We start from the raw sequence: 23,482 nt of genomic DNA, 5'->3' as shown, positions 1-23,482 counted from the left end.
TACCATATAGAATTCTGCCTGATTATATAACATAGAAATTGGCAAAATAGCCAAAACCTTCTATCAGTACTTCTTGTTTAGCTCATGGAATACAGAATAAACTCTTTAGCTGTGTTTCTAAACTGCATAGATTGTTAGATTTACTTTTAATGCCATTTCATTTTACCTCTATTTAAAGATCGAATATCCAATTTTAAGACCAGACGTAGTTCTGAGATCAAGTAATTTATAGCAGTAGTTCTTAGCCTTGGCTGCCCATCAGAATCCCGGAGACTTTTGAAAAAACATCAATGGCTATTCCAGAGTAATAAGAATTACTTAGAGTGCTTGTTAAACATACAGATTCCAAGAACCTGCTCTGAAGAGTCAAATGTAGTAGATCTAGAGCAAGGCCCTGGATTCTGAATGATTCCTGAGTGCACCAGGTGATTCTTATGATCAAGCCAGGTCTGGGAAATGCTGATTTAGACCAATGCTCCTTAAATTTTAATATGCACTCAAATCACCTGGGCATCTTATTAAAGTGAAGATTCTGATTCAGAGTATTTGGTGTGGGGCATGAGATTCTGTCTTTTCAACAAGCTCTCACATGCTGAAGCTGCTGGTCCACACTTTGAATAGTAAAGATTTAGAACAACTCTGTTCAATAGAATTTTATTTAAGATGGAGATGTTCTGCACTGTCCAATATGACAGCCACTAGCCACATGTAGTTTTATGGCACTTGAAGTGAGGCTAGTGTGACTGAGGTACTGAATTTGTAATTTCATCTCATTTTTATTAATTCAATTCAGAATAGCTACATGTGGCTAGTAACTACCATACTGGACGCCAGATTTAGAACAAACATCCTTCAGGATAACTTGCTGTAAGAACTCTAGAATCATTTCAAGTTAGTAAGTATACTGGTGTGTCAGACCTTTGCTTTAGAAATCAGCATTCTCCTATAGTAAAAACTATGGGTGTATATTATTCCTGGAAGTCATGTTGTCTTTATAGTATGCTTTCTAGGAAATTTTCATTTATCTCATCCTCTGCAATTTGGCTACTAAAGTTTGTTTCTCATTTACAAAGTTTTCCAAAGTCATCAACATTTAATAAATGGAATTAGGATAACTTATTATTGAAATATTTGTTGTTGAAAAATCTCCCCCTAAAATAATCCTGAATGTCCAATTCAGAAATAGTAAAACATATTTGGGACTGTTGGCAACTCTATTTACCAAGGATTTAAAATACTTAAGGCTGTTCACACGAAAAAACATTTGCAGTCATTTCCTTAGAGAGACGGCCAGAAAGCTGGCCCATCGTGCACTGCCAAAACGTTTTATGAAAATTTTGAGCTTGACTGTTATTTGTGGAAACTTGCTAGCAAATGAGTGGACGACAAGGACCTGATTGTTCATGATGCTAAACCTTTAACGTGTTGTTTCGTGCTTTGGAAGTTCGTGGACTTAGGCTTGGAATTTTTTTTTCCCCTTTTCCTAGCCGACACTATTTAATAAAAAAGGTTTGCACACTGTGGGTTTATACAAAGCATCCCACAAAACCACAACTTTCCATCTTCTTTTCTCAGGCACCTGGGTTGAGGTTCCCAGCACTAGAGGGGAGAAGAAAGGCCATTGAGAGTACTGTGCTATTCGAGGTGTTCTGGACCCTGGGCTTTAGACCATGTGGCTGACTGACTCCCTCCCTCTAGGTGCCTAGAGGCAAGGTTTGGAAGGACAACTTGCTGGGAATGTGTGAAGGAGAGTTTGGTGGAAATTTCCAAAAGCCAGGAGCTAAAGAACTTCTTTAAGAAAAGGAGGAAAATGCTCTCAGTGAATTTTATGTAAATTTCTAATTTCACTGTGTCCTATATTCAAAGTTTACAGGATTATCATGAAGGGTTATTTTTATTTATTTACATAAACACATAAGAGTCCATTTACTCAACAAGTGAATACATATTGGTGCCTATAATTGATATGTAACTTCAATGATAGCCTTTACCATTAAGATCACTTGTTTATTTGTCTGCAGATTGTATGTATCTAGCACAGAACCTGTGTGTAGTAGGCTAAGTAAATACTTCCTTCCTGAATGAGGAATGAATATGCCCATGGTATCATGCAGATGGATTACAATGCCAGATGCTGGCTTTAGACCAGCTCCAGAGGGGCTTATGGCTGGCTGGTGGGGTTGTTTTCCACTCACTTTTAGAGCCCGTTATTTCTATGTCTGTGAATCTGTTTCTGTTTTGTAAATAAGTTCATTTGTGTAATTTTTTAGACTCCACATATAAGTGATATCATACGGTATTTTTCTTTCTCTTTCTAGCTTATTTAGAATGATGATCTCCAGGTCCATCCATGTTGCAGCAAATGGCATTTTATATGTATATATATATATATATATATATATATATATATATATATATATTTAATGTCTGAGTAGTATTCCATTGTGTGTGTGTATATATATATATCACATCTTCTTTATCCAGTCATCTGTCGATGGACATTTAGGTTGTTTCCATGTCTTGGCTATTGTAAATAGTGCTGCTATGAACATTGGGGTGCATGTATCTTTTCGAATTAGAGTTCCCTCTAGATATATGCCCAGGGGCGGGATTGCTGGATCATATGGTAAGTCTATTTTTAGTTTTTTAAGGAACTTCCATACTGTTTTCCGTAGTGGCTGCACCAAACTCCTTTCCCACCAACAGTGTAGGAGGGTTCCTTTTCCTCCACACTCTCTCCAGCATTTACCATTTGTGGACTTTTGCATGATGGCCATTCTGAATGATGTGAGTTGATACCTCATTGTAGTTTTGATTTGCATTTCTCTGATAAAAAAAACTAGTAAATGTTTTAATTAAATGTTCAAAGGACATTATGTCAGTTGGTCAACTGCAATTCCATTCATTTAGTTATACAGTATTATATGGGGACATCTAAAAATGGTTGATATGATGAAAGGTGTTATAGGAGATCCTAGTTCTTATTTGTATATATTTATTTTTATTGAAGTATAGTCAGTTTACAATGCTGTGTCAATTTCTTGTGTACAGCATAACCTAGTTCTTTTGAAGACCCTCTCCCTCTCCCTCTGCCTCTCACTCTCTCACTCTGTTTCTGGATTGGGTATAAACTCCAGAGTGTTCAGTTTGTTTTATTCATCTTGGTATCCCCACCTCTAGCAGAGCCATATATGACAAGCATTCAATAATGTTGATGTTTGGTGTTTGAATGAAAGACTAGTGAATGTAATAATGGCCAAGTGTAGTGCATAATGTTCATTGAGGTTATGCCAGTTTTCACAGCATATAAAATACTTGGCCAAAGTCAGCTTAGATCTCATACATTTTGTTGGTAAAAGGTGAATTTATGTTTTTTTAAAAAGTGTGGGGATCCATTAAGGGAAGACCCTGTGGTTTTCTGATAGATCTGAGTAGCACTTTCTCATCTAAGATTTTATTATCCCCATTTTTAAAATGAAAAAAGTTGAGGCATGGAAAGATTCTAAAGAAATCCAGTTAGTGGATGATAGACTAGGAATTCAGGACAAGAGCTCTGACCTCCTGATGTGGCTCTGTCCGTTGAAAAGACATAGCCTTCCTGTTAGACTGGCATCTCTTTCTTCATAACACAGACTTCTCTTTTATTTTTCCACGGAAGTTGCTATTTCGAAGTTAGGAAAAGAGATTTATTTTAATCAACAATAACAATACTAAAAACGATTTATATCTTACTGATATGTGCTCTTGGTTTAATGGGGGAAAAGGGACAATTTGTTAGAAACAAGGATCTGAAGATGTTCGTAAGCTCAGTTACTATTTTAATTAATTTATTAGTAATCTAATACCTACTATATGGACTTTTTCATTGAGGTGAAAATACGCATGGTAAATTTACCAAGAATATCTTGGATCTCTGGTCTCTGCCAGGCTTAGTTAAGCTTCTGTTTTAGAAAGAAAGGAGTGCATGAAGTGGGAAAACTAGAGGAGGTCTTTACTGATTATCCAAAAACTTGAACTTTACATACACAAATAATAGTTTCAATATAAGTATGCATGCTAATGGAAAACTAGATTAAACCTGCTTATGTAGGAAAGAAGATCATCTTTTCTTTCTGATGGACTAATATTAAATTCTAAAGAAAGTTACAAAAGGAAGTAATCAAACACACTGAGATACAGGAGTATTTTTCATTGGATTTGGATGACGGATCTGGCTGGGGATGACGGATCTTCTTTAAAGGTTGTCACAGTTTTGGGGCTGAGTCAGGAGAACTATAGGAGCAAACCCACAGAAGCAAATCTGAGACTTGAAAAATAATCATGAAAATTTGGATTTTACTCAGTTCAAATTGTCTCCTCATTTGCATGTTTTCTAGTCAAAATTAATTGAATGTCATAATAATAGATATAAATTCACCCATTCATCTATTCACTCATTCAACGAATATTTACCCAATCCCTACTGTGTGCAAGACAATTCCATATAACATAAAAGAAACTGATGTTCCAACCTATGCTAACATAATTAAAAAGCAGTCTTGACTTTATTTTCGCAAAGGAGGAAAAGCACGGTATAAGCAAATAAAAGAATTTTCATTGAATGTTTATATATATAATTTATAATGAAATCTAAGATTGATGACAAGGGTGGAAAGGATAGTTAGGAAAGGTTCAAGTATATGTTCAGAAGCTGCTTCTGCCACTTATTTGCTGTGTAGTATTCAGTTTCCTCATATGTAAAATGGGAGGCGAGAATTCTACCGTTGAACCACCAATGCCCCTTCCTCATCTGTAAAATGGGAATAAGGGCACCTACCTCATAAGAACTTTGTGAAAGAACATTATGAATATTGAAAATTATTTATCTAAAGATGGTAGCATGACTCTTAGCACATGGTAGGTGCTCAATGGATAGTAGCTGTAATAATTATCAATAATTCATATTTAATATAACAAAGAGACACTTCTATAAATGCTTAGGTGAACATAGTCATTGAGAAGATGTTCTAATATAGGTAAATGCGAATTACATTTTTAGGGTAAGGGCTTCAGTTAATTTCATGTTAAAAGCAGAAATATGGGAAGTAGATGAGGCATCCCTGAGACAGGCAATTTAACAATTTGAGTAGTATTTCAACAATTTAATAAAGGATACATACATGTAAAAGAGGCGAATGATAACTCAAATCTTTCATAGAATGTAGAGATGAATTTCAAATATTTCCATTGCATCAGAGTTAGAAAGACAATGGGTAGTAATTAAAAATTTAAGTTTTCCCCCAGCCCTGCTGTAGCCCATAGTAAGAGTTTGCTAAGATTAAACCTCTACTTAATTTCTTTCTGTTAAAGATAACTTTCTGGCTTTTAAAAACATTTTTGAACCTTTATCTAAGACCATTTCAACATTCCCTCCTATGTGATACAAATCAGACAACTGATGGGCCAAATCTCTAATATTTGCACATCAATGGTCTAGTTTTTCTGTTTTTGCCTTCGAGTTTTCTTGAATTTTGCATTAACATTTATTTATTCATTTTTAAAGGATGCAAGAACAATCAGAGCCGTTTGATTTTGTGCCATTCGCCAGTACTTAGGCCCAGTAAAAGATACTTTAATTTGGTCCTTGTTTAACACTGCAAAAGCTGCGTTGTATGAAAATAATTTTATTCTGCATTGTAAAGAATGGCTATATTCTGCAAGATTTTTTTTTTAAGTTTTAGGCTCTGATTTCCAAATTTTAATTTTAAAAATATTCATTCCCTATATACTAAGTTAAGCAGATCACGGATGCAAAACCTCCATCCAACTTTTGAAAGAGAGAGAGAGAAGGCCTGCCAATAGTTTACTTTTGGCTAACACAGCACGTTGTATTATTTTTCAAACAAAAGTTTTAAATCTGCCTATACCCAACCACACAACAAGGAATGGGATTTTTTTTTCTGGTTTTCTGTTTGCTACATTTAGTGCGGAATGGTTCGTTTTGGAGCTGTTTTTACGTCTGCCCCCTCCCCTTTGGTGCGGTGCGACCTCCACCTGCGCAACCGCTCAGTCCTGGTCCGGAGGGATCCAACAGAGGAGACCCAAAACGCGCTCTCGAAGACGCTCACGAGCACCCTAAAGTCTATTAGCAAAGTATTTTACTCTCCAGGTTAATCTAGTTCCGTTAGTTCATGCCGGGGTTTAGAGGACAACTAAATACAGAATGTGGAGCTGGAGGGGAATGCGTGGCAAAAACCCTTGGAAAAAAAAAAAAAGAAACTGTTTCAAGGACTATGCTGTAACCCGCGAAGGAGTGTCTTTGCTCAAGCTGCTCTAACGAGCTGCCTTTTCCTAGCTCATCGACCTTGCTTGAGTTTCTAGGGAAGCGCCTGCATTTTCGGTGCGTGGCCAGGGTGGGCGGTGGCCGAGAGTCGAAGGCGATGGCCAAGGGGACCGAGTTCCCCTCTGATGAAACTTGACGCGGAGCCTGGGCTACCAGTTGGGACACACCACGGTCTTGGGTGCATGGGTTGCGACCGGCTTTTTTTTTTTTTTTTTTTTTGGCGGGAGTGCAGATTGGGGCGGGGGGAGGATGAGGGAAAACTGCCCTGGGCTTTCCCGGGCTCGCAGCGTCTCATCGCTCGCCACCACCCGCGCGAGCTTCCGGCTGGGTCCCCAGCTCGGGCCCCGCACGCGGCTGCGGTCATAGGGCGTGCTTGCGGCAACCCCAGGGCACGCGGGCAGCGAGGAGGGGGCGGGGCAGCGGTGGCGGTTGCGGGGCATGCGCGGCTTCGCGCGCGGCTTCTCAAACATGGCGGCGGCGGTGTGAAGACCGGTACCGGCTCGCGGGACCCGTGTGACAGAATTTTGCTCTTTTCGCCGACGAGACTCGAGGTACGTGGCGGCTCTGGGCCCCGTGAGGACCAGAGAGGCGGAGCCGTGGCGTCCTAGCTCTGGCCGTAGTGTGCCGGCGGGCGGGAGTCCTCGGCGACGCGTCCCGCGCGAGGAACGCCCCCTCACCGCCCCGCGGGGTCCGGCCTCAGCTCGGCCCTGCTCTCCGGTCACCCATTCTCTGCAGCCTCACCCCCGAGGCCAGGGCTCCCCTGCCCCTCGGCGGCCTCACCCCCGAGGCCAGGGCCCCTCCTTCCCCACGTAGCGCTCTCCGAGACGCCCCTCAGCAGCTCTCGCGCCCCTCATACTCACCCCGGGCCCGGTCGCCGGGCACCGGCCCATCCCGCCCGTGGCGTTCGGGCTCCGGATCATTCTCCAACCGTCCCCTGACCCGAAGCGTGGACAGCACCCAACCGAGCATCCTCCCGCCGTGGGTGGGGCTGGGGCCCTGGGACAGCGCGGTGGGCAGCGGGGCTGAGGAGTAGGGATGACTTTGCGTGGTCTGGGCTGAAACTCTCCCAGGAACCTTCCGGGGACTTGTTAGGTAACTTTTGGAGTTCGGGAGGGAAACGTCAGCCCGGAAGGATGCGCCTGTGGCCGAGCGCGGGCTCGGTCCCGGTGCCAGGTGTCCTTCGGACTCCCGCCCCGTGGCTCCTGGCGGTTGGCGGGGGGGTGAGGGGGGCGGCCGGTGGCTCGCCCTACGGGAAGAAGCGGAGCGGGAAGGCGCGGCTCGTCCTGGGGGTAGGGGTACGGGTGAGGGTGGGGGCCGGAGATCGGGGCTCCAGCTCTGCCCCGGAGCGGCGAGGTGGCCGCCGAGCTCTCGCGGCATGATTGGGTCAAAGGATCACTGACTGCTGCCTTCATTTAGAGATAGCGTTCTCGCATTTTCCACCTGGATAATGGTTGTGCTAAGTTCTAGTGTGAATCACCAGGGGGAGAGCAAGTAGGCGAATTTAATAGATTTTGCGCCTTAAGGTTTTAGGTAGCTTTGAAGGCTGAGATGAAATTCGCGCTGTATCTCCCACCCGGCCCCAGATGTTTGGGTAGCACAGGTATTTAGTTAGAAGTTGCTGTTTAAGACTGTTGGTTTTTTTTTTTTTAAGATTGTAGTACATTTACATTAGTTATAAAGAGGGATTACAATTTGGAACTAGCTTCTACTTTGAAGAATTAGAAGATTAACAGTTATGACTTTCCTGTAAGGTGACTCTAGGACAGACATCTCCAAAAGTGAATGAATCGGTTGGTAGAGGGAAACTGAGGCAGGGAAAGTGAGTACTTCCTTACGATCATATGATTTGCGAAATTATTGGAAATGATTTTCTTTCCCCAAAAAACTGCAGATGCTGCTGCATTTTTAATGATCCTAAACCTATTCATATTTCTATTTTGGGGAAAGAGTGTTACAAGATGTATAACATTTATGGAGTACAACTTCCTGTGACAAACAATGTGTTATAGCCATAGTTCATAGACGCATATTTAATGCTTTTATCAATAACAGTGTGTGGGAATGTTCTTCAATAATGACAGATTCGCTTTTCTCACCACTTTTTCTTAATTCATTAAATAACGTATTTCCAAGGATGAATGTTCTTTCAGTCTATTTGTGGTTTTGTATATTTAATGGGAGAAATGTGAAAATAGCTTTTGGAAATGAGTCCAGTTGGGATTTTGAGAAAGGAGTTTATGAGCACTCACCTGATGCCTTGTATTTATTTGGTTATATCTCTATGCATATTCTTCAAAACAGTGTGATAGAATTTTTTCAAAAACTTAGTCAAACACAATTTTTAAATGGCTCTGACATTTTTGAGTATATTTCATATATAACACAACCTTGAAAGCTTCTAAGGGTGTATACCTGTTTCCCCCAGAGAACCTGATTTGTTTTGAAATTGATAGTTTGGGGAACAAAAGATTAATGTAACTGAACTACATTATTTATGTGTGAGGATGCTTTAAAGTTAATGATGTCATATGTACAAGAAATCTTGGAGTCAGTCTTAACGAGGTGTTTTTTTCATGAGGCAGTTGGTCAATCGTTTTTGATTTATCCTTCAATCAACGTATCTTTATTAAATACCTATGCTGTCTGTAGTATGGAGTGTAGTTCAACCTCCTGCTGTGTGTGCTGGTTTCTCAGGGTTTAAGGCTTCCCATCAGTAATTTATTCCTGAAAATTTCAAGGTTATATCTAAGAAAATCAGTATAAATGTAGAACAAGCAGTCTTTTATTTCAGTGGCAAATTCAGGGAGTCAATATTGTTCATAATTCTCAACAAAATTTGGGTGTAACTGAATTATTTCTGACTTATGTGATATAAAGTTTGTGCCTCTTGTTATGATTATATAAAGCTATATATTTTTGTGAGAGATTGTTTTCTGGATCAAACAGTTAACATACTGGTTAAACTTGAAGTAGGAAATAATTGCTGGTATCAATTGAAATCAGTATGTGTTTTGGAGAGTGGATATTTTTTAATGCTAAATAACATTACCTCTATGACTGAGTAGTTTAGGCTGTAACTAGATATTAACTGACTGGTAGTTTAGAGCACTTTCTTTTTTCAGTGTGTTTCAGACATCTCTCTGAGCTCAAAAAATAACAAATAAGTGTTATGATGGTCAGCTATAAGCCAGATGTGACTCTCATTTTCTTTTGGGTTTGTTCCTTTTTAGCTGTCTGCCTGTTCCTCCCAGATGCTTCCTATCGCCCCTCTTCCTGCCCCTGTTCCCTTTGCTGTTGGTGTCTGTTTCCGCATCAATGAAATGGTCAGGGTAATCCTGCACTGCCTCACTGAGAAATAATTGATGATAGTAAAGTGCTTTGAAAAGGCTGAATAAATGCCAAGTTTTTTTTTTTTTTTAATGAAAATGATGTAGCCCCTTTTTCCATTCAAGGAAAATCCAAATCCCAGTTTTAGCTTGAGCTCTTGCAAGGTGGGGAGAGAGGGAGGGGAGAGGAAGATGTCACTTGAATATTTTACTGCCCTTCCGTTTGGGTTAATAGACATGACTGTTGGAACTTTGGTAACTGGAATACTGAAGGATGCAAAGGATCCTCTGCTGTTTGAGTTATTAGTCACCTCTAGTTCTTTTTTTTTTTTGTCAGGTTACTCTGTCTCCTGCTTTTTTTCCCTTAATGCCAGCTCTCTTCTCATTCCAGTTGTGAATGGAAATCTGAGGTCATCTTCTCTATTAGCTTACCTCCCTGGGAGTCTCATCGTCTCCTGATAATGTAGTATAGTTAGTATAATATAGTAATATTGCTGGGTTTTAGGGTATATAAGATATGAAGAAAGTGAGCTCTGCTAGCCATCAACGTTAGAGCCTTGAGGCTGTGGTGCAAATATTGGTCTGGCATTGCCAGGTGCTTTGTAGTTTGGAGTGAGCAAATCAAGTACCTCTGAGAATATTAGGAACATTATTAATATCTGAAAATTAGTACATAGTAACTTAGAATTTGAAGTGATTGTTGATTTCAGGAACCAGAAATGTGGAAATTTTGAAAATGGCAAATGGTCATTCTGAAAGAAAAAGTTTACCCTTCCTTGGCTTGGAGTCTTAATCTTTATGATCCCTTTGTCTTGGGGAAATGTGAGAGAAACCACTGCTCTTTATCATACATTAGAATGGGTTGGTATAATTTAGCGGTAAGTAAAATTTCCAGGCTCTAACTAGCTTGGGCTTTGGTTACTCTAAGCATAGAAATGCCCTTACTGTAGTGATAAATCTCATTTTTTAAAAGATAGCAGGGGTGATGTTTCTTAAAGCAGGACAACTTCAGAAGATTTCAGAAACCATGAAAGATTTGAAAAACGTATATGTTGTTTGGTTTTCATGAATAAGGCATTTTTGCTTATTTGGTCTTTATGTTGTCTAATATAAGTAAACCTTGGCCACCGGAGATATAGTAATACTAGTGATTTTTATGCTAAGTGATTTCTACTAAACATATATCCCTATATATGTTGGAAAGGTTTTAACATAAGAAATGAAGATATCTTATTCTGTGAACGGTGGAAGATTTGAGGTTCCTATAAGCAGTTTATATGACCGTGCTGTTCAATTCCTTATTTAACCGAGGAGTTAAAAAAAAAAAAAAAAAGAATAAGCTTTGTATGAGGAAAGAGCTGGGAAACATTTGAAGATAGAGAGCATTTGACTACCTACTACTTGTGACCTGTGTTTATGGCTGTGGCTCTGCCCCTTCCTAAGTTTATAGAAGCAAATTGTTGTCAGAGCGGAAAGAGAGTGCCCACCTTTTGTGGTAATGTGCCATTGTAAACTTCAGAAGGGATAGATACATTGCAATTCTAGGGCATATCTTGAGGATACTTTCTTTTTTCAGGGGAAAGTTGGTGGGACTTTTTTACTTCTTGTCTTTGGAATACAAATTTGTTTCTCTTGATCATTGTTTCTCCTAAGGATTAACTGGTGCTGAATTCCAGATGAACAGCTTCGTTTGCTTGGTATGTACCTTATAGCTTTCATGTAACCTTTTAAGCACATGTATTGACAAACTTCTTTTAGTTTTAAAATAAGCAGTGACTGAATCGTATGTTTCTTCTCTTTAGTTCTCTTGCCTCTCTGAATGCAGTTGTAAACTTGTGCCCTTTGCTGTGAAACTTTTTTTTTCTTTTCAAAGATTTCAAGTATTATTTGGAGTATTTTCCAATATGTGTTAAAATTACTTGAAAAGTAATTATCATTATTCTCTTTACTTTTTATTAATTTGGTAGAGTTTCATAAATCTGTTCAAATGAAATTGTCTTTGGTTATTAAAAGAATTAAAATATAGTACTCAATAATGACAAATACATTTATATATTGCTTGGTTTTAGATTAGAAACTCTGATTTGAGATTTTTTGTGTTGAGACTTTGAGAGGTTGTAGAAATATTTAAATGAGTAATTTACTGACACCTGCCTCATGTTTGAAGTGTTGTCAGGGATGCTTAGTTTTCTGGTCACTTTAGTTTGTGGTTTATTGCATGCTTTCCTGTAGTCTGTTGTCTAACAGGGATTGTTGTTGTCATCATTTCCATTATTTCTTGTAGGGCCAGTGTTAGAAACCATAAATCTAGAATGCTGTGATAATAGAAACAGGCTGTAACCTGACCTAGTTCTTTTGTCAAAATGTCGCACTGAGAGCTGCCTGTAGTAAATTGACATGCCCTGCTATTAACTTCAGTCCTCTGCAAATGTCGGTGGGCAGCAGGTCTTTGGGCAATTAGCCTGTGACTGTGCTTTAAAACCTTAGGAATTTACAGCTATAAACTGGGATTTTGGCAATGCTTGACTTGTCTTTCATTTATCTGTTTTCTGACATGACATATACTTCTTAACTAAATGCATAGCTTTCACATAAATTGTTTTTAAATTTTGAGAGATTAATTATTTTAACTTGGAAACTCTAATTTTTTAGATAACTTAAAAATTCTTGAAAATAGTTATTTTATTTTTGGGTTTGCTTTGACACAGAAAAATATTAATTTCTAATTTGTTGGGGGTAGACTTTACTAAAGCATGATTAAAATTGCTCCTCCAGCAGGCTTGATTTGATAAATCCTCACTACTAAAAAGTTCATTCTTAATATTGATTATTCACAGTTCAGAGATGGGATTTTATTTTGTATTATTTATCTTTTTTTTAATTTGGGGTGAGGAGATAATTAGGTTTATTTATTGATTTTATTATTATTTTAACGGAGGTACTGGAGATTGAACCCAGGACCTCCTGCATGCTAAGCAGACACTCTACCACTGAGCTATACCCTCCTCAGAGATGGGATTTTATTTTAAAGGTAATGTAACATTATAATTTAAGTTTTAAATGATAACCTTTATAAATATATCAGAAAATGGGAAATATGATTACTGAGTAAATTGAGTAGATGCTTGTGAAATCTTAAAGTGGTGAATCACGTCCAGTTCAACAAGTTATGTATAGCTCTGCAGTGGATATACTACAGTTGTCCCTTGGAAACCCCAGGGTATTGGTTCTAGCAGTCTACAGATGTTCAAGTCCCTTATATAAAATGGCTTAGTACAGTCGGCCCTCTGGATCCATGGGTATGGAGGGCCAACTGTATATACTTTTTAAAATTATACTAATATGATCATCTTACCAGGAGCAAATTTTTAGTTAAAATAGCCAGCTTTTCCTTGTCAAAGGAAAACATAGCTAAAATAGTATCTTTATAACAATAAAGACTAAAAAAAAGTTCTACTTGTGTTATTTCATTAATAGTCTCTGGTGAATTATGTGTGTATATAGCTTCCATCACTTATTTCAACCTTTTCTTTAAAACTACCAGCAAGCATATTTGTAAACCTCTTTTAGCCTTGATAAGTCTATATACTATTGATTATACTCAAGGGGATATAAAGAAATATTTTTGCACTTAAGTTATTTTGTGTATAGGGACTGTGTCTTTTCCATTTTTTGTGAAAATTGGCTTAAAGCACATGTTTTAGTTCCAACTGTTATATAATTGCAATTTATAAACTGAATTCTTGTATAGCATAGTATACCTAGTTGTTCTCTCTGGAAAAATACCTATAATACTAACCCATTTATACTGCAATGTGTCTTTTTGAGACTTCAAACATCCTAGGAATCAAATTCAGAATTAAAAAATGGAAGTTTATCAGATGTGGAGAGTGAGAGACTATCTCAGATCTCACATCATTTTCTCCGTGGCTCATTGATCTAGACTTGTGTGTAAGCTAAGACAGCAGATTAGACATTGCAGAAAGGAATGGAGAACAATGACAGCCAAAACAAAATCTCACCAAAAATTTTTTTAAAACCACAGTGTTCTGGGATTATATCATTTAGATAAGAGTATACTGTGGCAGAACAGATTTACTCATTTAGGAAACATTTTGGGGGCCCTACTATATGATAGACATGGTAGATAGTCACTGCAGAATATAAAGGTAAACCAGGTGTAATACTGTCCCCAAAAGCTTATCATCTAGTAGGGGAGATAAGGCGCATATATAAACACAACAGAAGCAGTTTAGCATAATGGTTTAGCATTCATGGACCTAGGTTTAAATCTAGCTAGGTGGTATTGTACAGGTCTTTGAGCTTCAATATCTTTAACTTTCATATGGACATTAATAACAGTATTAACTCTATAGGCTTGTAATAGGCTTTAGATAAGAAAAATGAATATAAATGCCTTAGTAGGGTACCACACATTTAACAAAAGCTCAGTAAGTAATAGCTCTTAGTATTTCTTTTTATTACCACTGCCAGCACCACCATCAGTAGACCCCAGACCATAATCTTAATTTTCTCCTGCCTTCATGGATCCATTCTGTCCAGGGTGCATGATGTGTATGTCTCCTTACTTCTCTCTTTCAAAGCATGAAGTGTGTATTAGAGCCCCGTCTTTTGGTGTCTGAGAAATCTAGTTTTGAATCATTTTTCTTTCATTACCAGCTTTCTGATCTTCAAAAATCAACAGAGCTTGGTAACTGATAGTATATTGGACAAAGGGGGAGAAGACTCAAAGATGACTTTTAATTCAGAAAGACTGGGACTTTATAATGTCTGTTAAGATAGGAGACAGAGGAAGAGGAGCTCATTTTAGAAGGCAGAAGAGTTTGATTTTTTAAAATATGTAGTGTTTGAGGTGGTTGTGAGGCATTTAGACTGATGTTCAATTGGCTAGACTAGAAATTTTGGAGAGAGACTAGGAATAGAGATGCTGATACAGAAGTCATCTACATAAGGATGTTGCATCAGCCATGGAATAGAATGAAATTCTGGACTTTAAAATTTGAAGAATCTAGAGGAAGAGACTGAGTGACTAGAGAAGATCAATGGCTACAACAGAAGGAGGAAGTAGACACAAGGGGTGGATAATCGAGGTAGGACAACCAGGGAATAATGAATGAGGCTCAGAGAGGAGAGGTGTCTGGGATCAGGGGTTACCGATACATTGTGGAGGGCTCCTGAAGTGTCAAGGAGAAATAGGACTGAAACCTAAAATAGGATTTGATGCCTGGGAGATAACTGGGGCCTTGGAAAGCAGTTATAGGAGAAGAGGGAAGGTAGAGGCCAGATGCAGAAAGTGAGGTATCCCAGCAACTCTTTGCATTATACGTATTATTATTATATTTATTACCAAAACCCTGGTCATCAGGGAAAGGTGTCAGTCTGGTAAATATATAATATAGTTGAGAATCTTTTCTACACTGATAAAAATTATACACTCTCAGGTTGAGCTTCTGTAATTCCATCCATTTTATAACATCTGACTAGTGGCTGAAAGTTAAAAAGAGCCCTGGGAAATTTTTTGCCAGTCAGACTTGTTTAGTTCCTGTCCTTGTCAAAATGTTACTGCTTATTGACTCTTCAGGTAGTGATCTCTAATTAGAGACTCCAAGAATATTACCTCATTTTCAAAACAAAGCAAAATGGAAAGGCAAAAAGAGAAAAAACCCAAACAAACAAATGGAAGAGCCCTCTAATCTTAGAATTATAGGCCCATTAACTTGCTAAATAGTCCTTTAAAATTGTCTTTTTCAAAAAAAATTACAGAATTTTCTCCAGAATCAGATAAGAGCAATAGGAGTTTTAGGCTTAATAATTCCACTATTAATCACTGTTTTACATTGTTTAATCATATTGAGATAATGGTTTAAAATAGTGCAAGACTTTCAAAACATTTGTTGATCTCTTACCAGCTCTTAATTCTAAGATAAAATCTGCAAAACAGATGGTTTTGTGAAAGATCCCAGACTATCCATCCTTACTCAAAGTCTCCTGGATACAGTTGCTAGATTTAGTGTAACTGTGATCTTTTGGTAAAGGAAATGTCAATGTCAGGCACTGTAACTTAATACTTTTTTTTTTTGGCTTATTTATATTTCAGTTTTTTTATACAGCAAGGTTTCTCCTTACATGCATTTAGTGAAACACCTTTTCTTAGTGCTGGCAAAAATAAAGCTTTTATTTTTTTTCTTGCCAACATTTTCTCTCCTATGTAACATGGAGAACTACTTTGGGGGTCTTATTTGAGTTTTTCTTAAAGTGCTGAGGCAGCTCAAAGTATACTGAGAACGAAGTTAAGTTTTTCTGCAGTTTGGTCTGCAGACCACCACTGTGGAGATGAGGTGTGTCTATTTCTAAAAGAAAGTCAAGCTCCTAATATTATTTTCAAAAAGATAACAGCTGTGCAGTCTGCCTTTCTGGTATGTAAGCCATATAGATATGTTCTTAACTCCATAGTGTATCTTAATTTGAGGGATTCTGAGGAATCAACTGTGAATTGATGCTGTCCATCATTTACCAACAGATCATGGTCTATTCCTTTAACTTCTATAGTCTCTATCCTTGTATTGTGACTGAAAGACATAGATTAATTTCATTGTAATGCTGGGGCATTTTAACAGTGACAATAGAATTTCTGTTTTTTTTTTCATATTATAGTCAAGGCTAATTTGTGCAAATTTCTCCAAGTGTTCATTCCTAGGAAAACGTCTATCTTTCCCATTCAGTTTGTATGTACTTTTATCTTGAAGTGAGACTTATACAGACCAGAGAGAAGTTAATCATTCTGGTTGAGTACTAAGTTTTTTCCAACTGGTACATTTTTATTTGCTCTTTTTAATTAAAAAAAACCCCATCCAGTTGTAGGCATATTTTTTAAATTGAAACTGCTAATCCTTTTTTAAAATAGTATGGTATATTACATAACAGTTACATAGAAAATGGTGGAAAGTTTTGATGAGATCCAACATTATAAAAAATAATGTTTGTTAAACTTAAAAATTACCCCCAAATCCTAGTAAATGAATTTTCATCTGCCTTGTTGTTGATCACTTTTTAGATTACAAAATAAGCAGTAACTTTTGTCCTGTTTTGAGTGCTAATCTTGAGAATAGTGGAGTTATTCCATAAGACACTGACTGTTAAAAGACATTTATTATTGTCCACTTTTCATTTTAGCTAAAAATATTGGCTTTATAAATTTATAATATGGGCAGAATTTCATTTGAATATTATTGGTATATGGAATTTGTAAAATGTACATTTGAAAGTGGTTCAAATGTGTATCGTATATGTGATTTCTAAAAACTGAAAGGATATACACCAGATGGTTAACAGGAGGTATTATTTAACTGGGATTATAGGTGGGGTTTTTCCCCCCTTTACTAATCTGTATTCTATTTTTTTGAGTGTGATAATGAAGGTGTAAAAAAGAAGAAACAAAACTATTCTAGTTTCTACAAGTCCACAAAGGCCATTTTGGTTCACAAAGGACCAAAAGCTATTTTCAGTACTCACCAACCCTAAAGGAAATAATACCTCAAAGTCATCCAATATGGGGTGACATCAGATTTCTTTTGGCTTTAGCTAGAATATAATGCTGGTTGGTAGATGGTGGCTGCTTTCTTTGGTAATTATGTGTCTGAGCATTACATGTTTATTTATTTATTACTGTTTAATTTAAGAGTGCCTTAAACTTAGCATTTGTTTCCTTAAACAACACCTTTTTAATCTGTACTTTGGAAGAGAATAAGGAAGTAATGTTCAGAAATCAAAGTAGGAATATAGCTTCATTTTACAACATAATTACTGTTGTATTAATCCTAAAACACACTCATCTCAGGGAGTTTTAATAAGGACAGATGTAGTGGGATAGAAAACAGTCTTTGAGCTTCCAGTTGTTCAGGTTACTATGCTAGGTGCTCTACCTACACCATCTCATTTAATTTCCTGACTACATTTAATTTCATGACTACACTATGAAGTATAGATGGTAACAGCCTTAATTCATATATGGGAAAACCAAGACTCAGGGAGATGAAGTAATTTGTAATGGCTTTAAGCACTAGAAATAATATTTCTATGTGATTGTTATGGCTACCAGTAACCGTCACAATAACTATATAATTTTTTAAAACTTATGTGATAGACCAGCATTGCATATACAGAGCTTCTTAATAATATAACAACAGTTAGAGGTTATTTAAGAAAACTATCAGGGTACACCCCCACACAGTGAAAATAACTTTCTCTGATGATTTAATACATACCATTGTAAAGAATTCAAATAATACATAAAAATATAAGGAAGTAAATAAAGGTCACCTAAAATCTCACCACCCTATGATGCAAAAAAAGGAGGCTCACCAAAATATTTTTGTATTTCTTTATGCAAATTTACACAAATTTTTATACAAATAGAATTATATCACACAAAATATATTTATAACGCTCTGCCCCACACACACCATCGTCTTTATCCTCCCTGGTAAGCCTTATTAACAACCTAGAATATGTCCTGTGTTTCTCTCCATGGTTAAATAATCTTTTACTCATATAATCCTATAGAGACCTATGTATGCACTTATAGTAAAATTTTAGTTACTAGTAGAACGTTTGAGTACTTTTTTTTTAAGTGCAAATTTTTGTGCTACCTGTAGGAGAGCTACAAGGAAAAGTAATATGTGGCCTGTATTCTCGATCACTTCACAGTCTATGAGGAGAGATGAGCAGGTAAACAACTTGTATTATATAAGACTTGCTTTGATAATCTGCTAAATGTTGGTTGGATACACAGCCTGGAAGCCCTGCAGGGAAGCTCCTGGAGGACAGGCTTTTCCTTGTTGATTCTTAGGGGCATAAACCCCTGACATATGTGATTATGCCCACATGTTTGTAAATAAGTCATGTGTTCAAGTAAAACAATAAAAACTATCCTTTTTACAAGGTTAAATGGATTAGCTTTTGTAGTTTGAGAGCTCAGTAGAGAAGCAGTTTGTTTATTAACTTTGTTTCTTTAGAATGGAATTGTCCATTTTCCTATCAGAGAATTTAATTTTTCTTTCTTTTAAGATTTGGGCATTTTTGTAACAAGGAGGAAGCTGTAATATTTTACTGTACAGTTTGGTCTGTATAGTGCATGGCAGTTTGAAGTTTAAGATAGTTTAAGTAGTGATGTTTTCTAACACAAAAATCTGTATTTGCTCAAAAGTAAGTTTAAGCATTCACTTTGATCGTGTATCTATCTGGTGCATAAATTAAGTGAAAATTTACATATTTGCATCTGCCAAATTTAGAACTTGGATAGTAGGAATATTGGGGAGAGTCAGGAGAGAAAATAAATCTCCAGTGAAGTGTGTGAATTTCAAAATATTTGAAACGAAGTGTTGTTTTATTAAAGGTTGGTGAATATCCACTCAGGTGTTCAGTTTGAATCCATCTTGTACTTAGCACTGTTCTAGGTGCTGTGGAATATATGTAAAGGAAATAAAACAGGGCAGGATCATATTCTCTTAAAGGAAAAACTATTTAACATTGAAATGATTGGTGTAGTGGAACATGGAAGCTACGTGGCTCAAGAAGGAAAACAATAAAGGCTGTTTGTAGTGAAGAAGAGTGTTTAGGGCAGATGATTTTGATTTTATTGTGACCCTGAAAGAATCATTAAATTACCACAGTGAACATAAGCTCACTTTTGATGATGTCTTCCAACAACTCACTGCATTTAACATCATAATGACTGAAAGGGAAGGCTTATTGAATCACTGACTCATTTCCTAAACAGTTTGAGTTCTTTTTGTATATTGAAGTCTTTATTTGACATGACTTTGGACTTCACAAAAGGATATGTCTGCTCAGTGGTGCTGAATGACTATAATAATTGAAAAGGAAACATTTCCAAACACTGAAAGAGTTGGTTTTGTCTAATATGGCTAATCTCAAACTAAAGGAGTCTGGAATTTTTCCTGTTTTTATCTGGAGATAGGTAGAGTATTTTATTCCTTGGTCTGTGGTTCTACCTCTAAATTCAGTGTTTTGAATTCTAAAACATTGGTTTTGGAGTTAAGATTATTTTTTGTTTAAGAAAGCTCTGTTTTAATAGGAATACTTGTTTTATATTCCCATCAGCAGTGAATAATAGTTCCAGTTCCACGTCTTCACCAACATTTGGTAGTGTCAGTCTGTTTAATTTTAGCCATTTATGTAATGGTGTATCATTTTTTTGTGTGGCTTTAATTTGTGCTTCCCTGAATACTAATGATGTTGAGCATATTTTCACTTGCTAGTTGGCCATTTGTGTTTTTTCTTTAGCGAAGTGATTGTCTAAATCTTTCACCAATTCTGTTTTTATTGGGGTGTGTTTGCCTTTTTAAATTTGAATTGTCAGAGTTCTTTGTATATTCTGGATACAGATCTTTTATCAGGTATGTGTTTTGTAATGTTTTCTCCCATTCTGTAGCTTATCCTTTTATTTTCTTAATGTAACTTGAAGAGCAGTTCTTAGTTTTGATAAGTTCAATTTATCAATTTTTTTCTTTTATGCTTTGTGCTTTTTTGTGTCATATCTAAGAAATCATTGCCTAACTCAGAGTCACAAGACCTCTGTTCTCTAGAAATTTTATACTTTTAGGCTTTACATTTAGGTTTATGATCTAGCTCAAGGTAATTTTTGTCTATTAACTTGTAAGTATAATTTTTCTTTCTTTCTTCTTCTTCTTCTTTTTTTTTTTTTTGTATGTAGATATGTTCTAGCATCTTTTATTAGGGAAAAAAACCCCAAAAAAGCAAAACTATCCTTTCTCCATTGAATTAACTTGGCACTTTGTTGAAAATCTATTGACCATATATATGTGAATCTTTAAGAACTCTGTTCTGTTCCATTGATCCAGATGCCTGTATTTATGCCAATACTACTCCATCTTGATTAAAAAGTGCTTTTGACTAAACAGAAAATTTAATCATGATTAAATCCAGTTTATCAATATTTTCTTTTCTGGTTAGTGCATTTTTATGCCTATCTAAGAAATCTTCCAACTTGTGAACATGATACATGAATTTATTTATCTAGGCCTTTGAAGATGTGCTTTTAATTATTTCTCTACATATATTTTCACCTTCTAGGATTTACAAAATCACTTGCTCAACTAATAGGAGCAATTGATACCAGTTGAGATTAAGAATTCAGTTGTGGGTTAGATTTTAGAGAAGGACACAGGAACCTGAATATACCTTCTATGTGTGACCCCTCCCACAGTTTTTTGAACTGAACCCCTTTGCATAGTAATGGGACTTACTTTAATGTAACTCACAACTTTTTGCTTTCTGACTAGAGTTGGTTAAGTCCCTTTGCTCCCCACTTGGTTTACAGCTCATCTGCCTTTATTTTATGCTTCGATTTAGCACCCTCTATATATTTCACTTTGTCTTTTTCTTTAGCCACTAAGCTATAGTCCTTAATTGACAGCATCCTCACAGTGGTATTGAATATCCAATCCACTTGATTATTTCACTCTGACTTTCAGAGATGAGGTCTGTGAAGGGGAGGTAATACTTTGCAGGTCATATGTGTATGGGCGGCTCCTGAAGTTGTGGACCCTGAGAGACTATAGAGGGAGATGAGAGCCCTGAAGGAAACTCAGCAACTCTAGAATTTCGTAATCAAGTAGAGGAAGCAGGATTCTCTTTAGCCTCCACTCATTTTGTATCTTCAGCCTGAAATTCCTCTCTCTGTCTTCTCTGCTCATTGAAATGCTCATCTCTATAGGAACACTTCCTTTGAGAAGCCTTCTTTTATATTCCTGGTTACTTGTGCCTCCTATCTTCCCAAAGAGCCTGTATTTTATTCTCCTTTGTTCAATATTTATTTGTCAGTGTGTGTCTCCCACCAGATTTATAGCTCTTTTGTAGTAGATTGTGTATCTTCTGTCCAAACAGCATCAAGCACTTAACAAGAATTCTGTATTCTTTAAATAAATGAGTAGATCACATCTGGAAACAGATGGTAGTAATGCAGAAAGATCAAGAAAGGCTTCGAGAAGAAGGTTGCATTTATGTTAAGCCTTAAAGGATGGATAGGATTTCAAGAAGCAGAAGAGGAAGGAAGGGTATCCTATGCAGATAGAACCACGTGATGAGTTTTGGGCTAGGCTGCAGGATAGCTTAAGTGGTAAATGTCAGTCAGGTTGCTTTGAAATTGTGCGAGGCCTTAAATATGCCCCACAGAAGATATTTTTGTTCAATTCAGTAGTCAGTGAGATTACTGAAGTAAGAGGGTGATTTGGGCAGAAAACAGCTCAGACCATGTATGACATTGTTGGGTAGGTTGCAGTGGGGAAAGACCCTTGTGGTGAGACAGTTAGGCAGCTATGATATTAGACTAGGTAAGAGCTAATGAGAGTGTAAACCAGTTAATGGCATGGGAAAGGAAAGTGAGAGAGCACACATTGGCCACTGATTGAATGTATGAGTGAAATAAGAGAACCTTTCACATTCAGTCATACGTGGGGTTTTAAGGCCATGTACCTTGAAAAGTAGTGGTGTTAGTAAGAAAAACAAAAATGTTAGAAGGAGCAAGGTTTGGGGAGGTGATGCTTGTGTGTAAGTCTATTGAGTCAGGAGATGTTTTGGGTGGCTTAATGAACATATTCTCCATAGGCTTCCTTTAAATAACAAACTACCCTGCTCATGTTCTGACTACAAGCATAGAGCAGTGGGAGGTAGATATCACTTTGCCATATTCAGTATTTCCATGTACATACCTCTTTTATAACATTTATACTGTGTTTTATTCATGTGCCTATTTCTGACTAGACAGAGCTGTTAGAGGTCAAGTACAGTGTGTTATTTATCTTTGTTTTAGAATGTCTGGCATATTGTGGACATGCAGAAAAAGTCTGAATTAATGATTTAGTGGCTTAAAATACACAGGCTTTCTAACAAGTAATTGTCTTGTTAGAAGACTTGACTTGTAGTTCTTACAAGTTTCATCAATACAGTCATAATTCCTCTACCTCTTGGTAACATGGGCTTAAGTGGACTTTTGGGACAGGCTTTAGTGAATCTCAACTCCACCAACTTACAATGTTTTGTTTTGTTTTGTTTTCATTCATTTAACCATAAAATTCAGCCTTTTAAAATGTACCATTCACTGGTTTTTAATGTATTCACAAGGTTCTGCAGCCATCACCACCATCTAATTCAGAACATTTTCATCTCCTTAAAAAAGAAACCCTTTACCCATACCCATACCCATACCCACACCTATTAGCAGTCACTCCTGAGTCCTTCTTCCCCTCAGCTACTGACAACTACTAATCTACTGAATTTACCATTTTTCATCCAAGGGACAGAGATTAAAATGACCTAACTATAGCTGATTTCTTTTTTTAACTTTTATTTTATTTTACTTTCTTCTAATTTTACTGAGATATAATTGATATATAGCACTGTATAAGTTTAAGGTATACAGCATAATGATTTGACTTACATACATCATGAAATGATTATCACAGTAAGTTTAGTGAACATCCATCATCTGATATAGGTACAAAATTAAAGAAATAGAAAAAAATTTCCTTGTGATGAGAACTCATAGGATTTAATCTCAACAATTTTCATATATAACGTACAGCAGTGTCAATTATATTTATCACATGATACATTACATCCCTAGCATTTATTTATCTTACTGGAAATTTGTACCTTTTGACTGCCTTCAGCCAATTTCCCCTCCTGCCACCCAACCTCTAGTAACCACAAATCTGATCTCTTTTTTTGTGAGTTTATTTTTAAAGTATAATTGACCTGCAGCACTATGTTA

At 36.9% G+C, this 23,482-nt stretch overlaps 1 protein-coding gene across 3 annotated transcripts in view; it reads left to right on the top strand.

Annotated features, from left to right (window-relative positions):
- The first annotated feature begins 6,737 nt into the window (after positions 1–6,737).
- The window catches only part of SCML2 (Scm polycomb group protein like 2), an 83,992-nt gene continuing 67,247 nt past the window's right edge, over positions 6,738–23,482 (top strand). Inside the window, exons 1-3 of one of the 3 annotated variants that reach the window (XM_072956180.1) lie at positions 6,738–6,873; positions 11,302–11,345; positions 18,324–18,396. In XM_072956180.1, the coding sequence (XP_072812281.1) occupies positions 18,346–18,396 (51 nt within the window). In that variant the 5' untranslated portion in view covers positions 6,738–6,873; positions 11,302–11,345; positions 18,324–18,345. The remainder of the gene's footprint in view (positions 6,874–11,301; positions 11,346–18,323; positions 18,397–23,482) is intronic. The other 2 variants (XM_072956181.1, XM_072956182.1) reach the window with 2 other exon arrangements.

Source organism: Vicugna pacos, chromosome X, assembly GCF_048564905.1.
Source record: "Vicugna pacos chromosome X, VicPac4, whole genome shotgun sequence".
NCBI lineage: Eukaryota > Metazoa > Chordata > Mammalia > Artiodactyla > Camelidae > Vicugna > Vicugna pacos.
This window is presented reverse-complemented; position numbering and strand designations above follow the sequence as displayed.